Source organism: Geospiza fortis, unplaced genomic scaffold (assembly GCF_000277835.1).
Source record: "Geospiza fortis unplaced genomic scaffold, GeoFor_1.0 scaffold32, whole genome shotgun sequence".
NCBI classification, from domain to species: domain Eukaryota; kingdom Metazoa; phylum Chordata; class Aves; order Passeriformes; family Thraupidae; genus Geospiza; species Geospiza fortis.
The window spans coordinates 1,754,940-1,761,951 of NW_005054428.1; the positions used below are offsets into that span (position 1 = coordinate 1,754,940).

Consider the following 7,012-nt stretch of genomic DNA (forward strand, 5'->3'; position numbering starts at 1 on the left):
CCCCCATTTCTGAGGTACTTGAGAGGTTCAGACTTCCCAGGACACCTGATCCCAAAGATTCCCCTCTAATGTACAACCCTCCCTTTTAATTTTTAATTCTTACAGAATTTAGGGTTTTTTTCCCCCCATTTCTGAGGTACTTGAGAGGTTCAGACTTCCCAGGACACCTGATCCCAAAGATTCCCCTCTAATGTACAACCCTCCCTTTTGATTGTTAATTCTCATGGAATTTAAGGGTTTTTCTTCCCCATTGTTTCTTTCATTGTTCAATGTCTAATTTAATTTACCAGCCAACCTACAGTTTATTTTTAAAGGCAAATATCTTTTTCCATTCATCAATCAGTGGAATCCTTCCCATTGTTTATCTCCCAGTGCTGGTTTTATCCGCCAGCAGACCCACAGCTGGTTTGGAAAGACAAATCCACCATTCCTCTCAAATGTTATAGATAAGAAATAATAAACAACCTTGAAAAGCAGAACAGAGAAATCCTGACTCCTTCTTTGGTCTCGGGGCTGGGAAAAAAGAGACTTTCCAACACCTTGGGGTCATCCTGACACCAGAGAGATCCCATCAAGCCCTGGCTCAAAAACGCCCCTATATCAGTCAGGGGTCACAGCAAATCCCCCACAACCCTGAGGGCCCCAAATGCAGCAGCAGGGCCCCAAATCCAGCAGGAGGGCCCCAAATGCAGGAGGAGAGCCCCAAATCCAGCAGGAGGGCCCCAAATCCAGCAGCAGGGCCCCAAATGCAGCAGCAGGGCCCCAAATCCAGCAGGAGGGCCCCAAATCCAGCAGGAGGGCCCCAAATCCAGCAGGAGAGCCCCAAATCCAGCAGCAGGGCCCCAAATCCAGCAGGAGAGCCCCAAATCCAGCAGCAGGGCCCCATTTGTTGTGGGGGTGCCCCAATTCCAGCCCCTGGTGTCAGGAGCAGCTGGGGCTGTTTGCTCTGTGTGTCCTGCCAGTGATTCTGTCTGTAATCATGGATTGTTTTGCTCTTTTGGGGAGATAGGTTCATTTGCCTTCGCTCCTTTCTAATGAAGGTCGAAAAGACATAACTAGAGCTGAGAAGGAAGAGGAGAAAAGGGGAAAATCAGAAGAAGAGGCTCATGTGACCAAGCGAGGGGAGCCGGTGAGGATCAAGATCTTTGAAGGAGGGTGAGTGTCTCATTTTATTTATTTCTCTTCTTGTGTCTCACACTTGTGTAGAGTTGCTACAATGATGGCAAGGTGCCACTGGAGGTGAGCAGATGGAGCTGGATTTCAGTTTGTTTTCCACAGCCACTGTTATAAAACTCAGCCCTCCAGATCTGGAGTGCATTAATTTCCTATTTTGGGGCTGTCTTTAAGTCAGCAGTCACCTGGATCTCTTTTGTGAGTGGGTGGTTGAGTGAAGAGCACCAATCCATCTCGCAGCTGTCTCTGAGGTGATGGAGGTGCTCTCTGTATCTCCTCAATCTTTCCAGTGCCTTCTCCTGCAAATGATGTTCCTGATGGTTGTTCCCACTCTGAGGAGGATCTGGGCAGGTCTTTCCTGATGCCTGGGGTTTGGGCGGGGAACTAAAGAAATGTTTTATTAATGTGATTTCCATCCCACCCAACTGAAATAGCTCAAACCAGAATGGATGCGAGGCCTTAATTTGTTGTGTATCCTAAACCTCGGCTCCGGGTAATTCAGGGGGCACCTCAGGAATTCAGCACTGGTCTAATGATGCTGTTTATTTCTTTAAAATTTAAAAAAATAGCTCACAAGCAACGTGTCTGTGGGTTGCAATTAAAGATCATCCTTCCTGGGTGTTGCAGAGGGGGCCAAATTGGTGCAAGCAATGTCCAGCAGGATCTATCAGTTCTGCCCTTGCTGTTGGGTGCTCTTGGTTTCTGTGTGTTAGAAAAAGGTTTTCATTAGGCTGTGCTTGTGGTTTTCCTGCTGTTACCAGATGAAATTTGTTTTTATTTTAAAATACCTTGTTAGCAGATGGTCAAACCAGCAAAGCAAGAGGGAAAATCAGTGCTTGGGGACAGGAGAGCTGCTTGTTGGTCAGGAGAGCTCAGCTCTGCCCCAGCTGTGGGCTCTGTGTGCCCAGCTCAGGTTTGGGCAGGGATGAGGGATGCAAAGAGCCAAACAGGGCCAGCCCTACCATGGCTGTGGCCTGCCATGGCTCAGGGAGCAGCAGAATGAGAGATTTGAGGGGCTCAGGAGATCTCTGTCACCTTCCTGTGGCAGGAGGGACCCCTGGGACCCACTGGGATGGTGTCTTGGTTTGGAAAGCCAGGTGTCTGCTAAGGAAGGCAGGAGCCTCCCCTGAAATGGAGAATGTAAACCCTCCCCACCCCTCCGAATTGCTATAAATTTTAAATTAAGGGGCTCTCAGGCAACAAAACTTATGGGAGCAGGAATAACAGTTCTTTAACAGGGATGGAAAAATAAATGATAAAATAAACAATTCAGTGAACTAAACCAACGCTGCCAGAGTCAGAACCCAAGCTGACACCCTGTGGGTCAGGGTGCTGGCAGCAGTCCCATTGGAATTGTGGCTCAGCCCTCCTGCAGTGCCAGGGGTGGTTCTGCTGGAGCAGGGATCCTGGAGAAAGGTGCAGTCTCTGCCTCTGGAGATCCAGGGCAAGAGGCAGCTGCTGTTCCTCTGGGCAATCCAGTGCAGGAGCCGTGCTGGTGTTCCAGAATCTCCAGATTCTATCCGGGTAGGAATGCTTGGCTCCTCCCTCTGGGCTCCCATCTCCCAATGGGATGCTGTAGTTCTTATCAGCCATGCAGGGACATTCAATGGCTGTTATCAGCAGGTGTCCCCTCCCGAGGGAGGTGTGAATGTGGTCACTCACAGAGAGAGATAAGGCAAACTGCCCACTTGACAAAGGTAACCTGCCATACAGATGGTAATGGAACATATCTTGCATTGCAATTTTCAACAGATGGGTTTTATTCCCTTCAATGCCATGGGAACCTCAGTTCCCCTGGACTGGGTGGTCCCTGTGGCTGCTCAGGGGGGTTCCTGCATTCCTTCCTGGCCCTGATTAAAGCAGCTCAGCATTACCAGGACTGAAAATCCCCCAGCCCCTCTCAGAGCAGCTCGGGGGGCCCTCAGTGCTGCACCCCTCACACAGGGGTGGCTTTGTCCCCACCCCAGCACAGCCAAGGGACAGCAGTGTCTGTGCTGCTGACAAGGTCTAATGCTGATGTTTATGTCTTAAAAATGTTAAATTGCTCTTCTGTTTGCTGCCATTCCCAGGATGGACTCCGAGAGCAGAGGGCTGGGGAAGCTCAGGCCGTGTCCTTCTGCAAGGCAGCCTCAAACCAAAGCTCTGTGCCATCCAGGGAATGTGCCAGCCATCCTCAACTTGTGTCGGCTTTAATTTTACACTTCCTGTGGCTCTGCCCGTGCCCCTCTGGCTGGGACCCACCAGGAGCTCACAGCAATCAATTCCATGCCTGAATTCCATGTCTGGATGTGATGGCAGTGCCCAGGGCCAGCAGGACAGGCTGTGCTCCCAGGCTGCTCCTGTGCCCCTGCCTCATTCCCACAAGGTTTTGGTGTCAGGGTGTGCAGTCCCAGCAGCTAGGACCTTTTCCTTCTGTTCCTTCCCAGGGTCTGCCAGGACCTTTTCCTGCTGCTCTGTCCCAGGTATCTGCCAGGACCTTTTCCTGCAGATAAATCCACAGGTGCCTGGTCTGTTCTGCAAGCTCCCAAATGGATCAGATTCCCTTTCCTGGCCATCTCTTGAAAATGTTTTACACCAAGTGCAGCCATTTTCGAGACATTATTTCACTTTCTTATTTTGCTTTTTTTTCCCTATAAAAATTTCTTCCTTGACTCATTTTTCCCTTTAATTATTGGTTTCACACTGAATGCTGCTGGCCAGGCCCATCCTTCCAGGGGATGCAGTTGGATTCAAAGCTTTTGGATCCATCCCACACTTTGTTGCCTCAACCAAGGAGTTGAATTATAAAGAAATTCACAAAATGGGCACTTGTTGCAACTCTTTTACCTCCTTCTTCTCATTTTTTATTTCCTTTGGAGCTCTTGCCTTTCTCTCTGTGCTACCATCTTCAGCACTTTTCCTTTTGTAGAGTCTTCTGGCTTCCCCAGTCCCATCACTTTCCCCAATCCCATCACTTTCCCCAGTCCCATCACTTTCCCCAGTCCCATCACTTTCCCCCTCAGGGCACTTCCAGGACCATCTCTGAGATTTCTCCTGCTGCTCTCCAGCCTCCCAGCTGGAATTTTATTCCTTGGCTTTCGGGGAAGACCAGAAAAGCCAAATTTCCTCTTTTCACCATTCCCATTTGTTAGGAAGGACTCATGAACCCTCTCAGAGCACTGGGGGCAGCTTTTCTTCCCTTGTCTCCCCTGGAGGTGTCTCCTCCACAGCTCTGGGAGTGGATGGCTCCTCTTGTTTCCCCCTGGGAAGGGTTTGGATCCAGCACTTGCAGGTTCCTGGAGGTTCCTTGAGCCTGGGTTTGGGATCAGGGCTCAGCAGTGCCGGGCACGGGGCTCAGTCCTTCCCTCCCCTCTCTGTGTGAAGGGTTTGTGGTGCCAGCTCAGGATGAGGCCCTGGGCTCCCAGAGGAGCTGGCTGTGGAGCTTTGCAGCTCCTGGTGAGCTCCCAGCCCTTCCAGCACCGGGCTCCTGATGTTGGGAAGTGTTGGTGATGGAGAGAGCCAGGGACACTGACTCAGTGATCAGAATCTGATTTTATTGTGGGATACAAACACTTTTTTACTATTTCAGGGACACCAGTAATGTGTACTGCAGTGATTAGGTTAAAATCACACACACAGAGTTATGCATATAAAAACATCTCTTTCTTGCAGAGTTTAATGGGATTTTCTTTTTCCTTTAAATCCATCTGATTGAATCTTCTTGCAATCCAGATCTAATTTTCAAAGTTCCGTTTGCTTTTGCCAAGGCATCCTGTTATCAAATCTCTTCTGTCAGCCAGGTCCAAAGTCCATCATCTCTCTCGTGTCCCCCAACATTCCAACAGGAAGGGGCTCTGCAGACCCTTTGCAGCCTCTCTGGAGCCCTGGAAGCCTCAGGAGGGACCTACATGGTCCTGCCTTGACCTCTCCACATTGCACTGTGGCTGGGTCCATGGGGTTTTCTGTTGGAAGAACGAATTCCTCTTGGAGAGGAACTGAGTGCCTTGAGGTCACTCCATGTGTAATTTCAGCCGCAGCTTTTCATTTGGAATCGTGGAATTCTGTCAGGCTGGATCAATCCCCCATTCTGAGCAGATGGCCCCAGCCCTTGAGGGGAGGCTGGAGTCATTTAACACCCCAAGGACGGGCTGGGGGCTGCACAGGCTCCTCGGGTTGTGCTTGGGGGAGCCATTAAACAGCCAGGTCAATGCCTGAGCCCCTCAAGGAGCCAATCAAAACATCCACTGGGCTCCTCCTGAGGGATGCTCTGCTGGTCTGGAGTGGGGAAAATGATCTCTGAAGGTCAGGCTGGCCAGCAGGAGAAGTGCTGTGGTTCCTTGGTGGCTCGGTGTCACCTTCATCCCCCCCCAGGGTGCCCATTCTGCAATCTGACATCATGGAACCAGAGACTGGTATCGACCTGGGGCGGGCTGGGGTCTGTGCTGCTCTCAGGCTCTGCTCAGGGACGTGCTCCCTGCTGGCTGCCATCCCCACCATGGAACCTGAGAGCAGAGGGCTGGGGATGCTCAGTCCCTCTCCTTCTGCTTCACAGCCCAGCCCTCTGTGCTGTTGTGGGGACAATTAGTTGCTTTAGTTAATTAGTTAATTACAACCAGTGGGGAAAACAGTACCAAGATATATAAATAATATAAATACTATAAATATATAAATAATAAAAAATAAATATAAAAAGCTTAACTGACATCCCCAAACCAGTGCCATATATAGTGAAAACTACATTTTCTCTTTGGAAAACTGTTCCTTTTTTACTGCTTTAGGAAAAAAAACACTTATGGTTGTAATGTTATGATTAGAGGCACAAATATCTGAGTATCCTGGCATTCCCACCTTCAAAAACACCTTCCCTTCACACCATCCCCTGGAAAAAACCCACGCACCCACAAGAAGGGATCTCACTGCAGAAGGATGCTCAGAGTAGAGCTGTGCCCCAAAGGCTGCTCCGCTCTGTGGTTTGGAGGAATCCAAACCCTTCCCTCTTTGTCTTCACCAAAATGTGACAGAGTTGGAGGTGCCCAGCCATGGGATCTCCTGAACCGGGGTTGTGAATCCCCGTCTCCCTCGAGCCTGGCTGCAGCCCCTTCCTGCATGACTGGGGGTGCCTGAGGCTGGACTTCACCTTCCCTGGAGAGCCCCAGAGCTGAGGGCTGGAGTTGCCATGTAGCCCTTCCCTTCCCTTCCCTTCCCTTCCCTTCCCTTCCCTTCCCTTCCCTTCCCTTCCCTTCCCTTCCCTTCCCCTTTTTGGGTTTTAGGCATTCAGGAACACCACAGAACCCTCAATCTGCCTCCCTGAGTCTGAACAGCAAAATATTTTCTTCTGGTTGAAGGAGAATGGAGAAAATGGGTCCGATTTATCAGATTTGAACATGATTGCTAACGAGTGGATGAATAAGGACAAAATCCCCACCTGGGCTTGCCCAGGAGCTGCTCTGAGCCTCCCTGCCCCGCTCTCCTCCCAGTCCTTTGCTGTGGGAGCTGTGGTGGCTTCCCGGGGCTGATGTCACCCTGTTGGGGAAGATGAAACAGGAAAGCCTTATAAATATGATTGTCTGGCAAAAGATTTTGAGAATATGGAAACTCTAAGCGAGATTGAAATGCAAGCAAGCTTTGAGATCCCTCAGTTACTGAACAACTGGAAAACAATGGCATGGCCAGCTGAAGGTGATCCCCTTTGGATCAAACAACACCCTCTGCTTGCAGACAGGCCCAAGGCTCAGAGCAGACCCTGCTGGCTTGGCAGAAGGGGCCCAAAGAGGAGTTTTTAGGGTTTAAAATGTAACCCAGTGTGGGAATGTAATGATTCTTATAGGCTGTATGGAAATGCTGTAGGATTTGTATCTTG

At 50.1% G+C, this 7,012-nt stretch overlaps 1 protein-coding gene across 1 annotated transcript in view; it reads left to right on the top strand.

Annotated features, from left to right (window-relative positions):
* HIVEP3 (HIVEP zinc finger 3) overlaps positions 1-7,012 on the top strand; it is a 305,383-nt gene that overhangs the window by 242,841 nt on the left and 55,530 nt on the right. Inside the window, 1 exon segment of the mRNA XM_031061871.1 lies at positions 1,010-1,155. Coding sequence (XP_030917731.1) covers positions 1,010-1,155 — 146 coding nt within the window.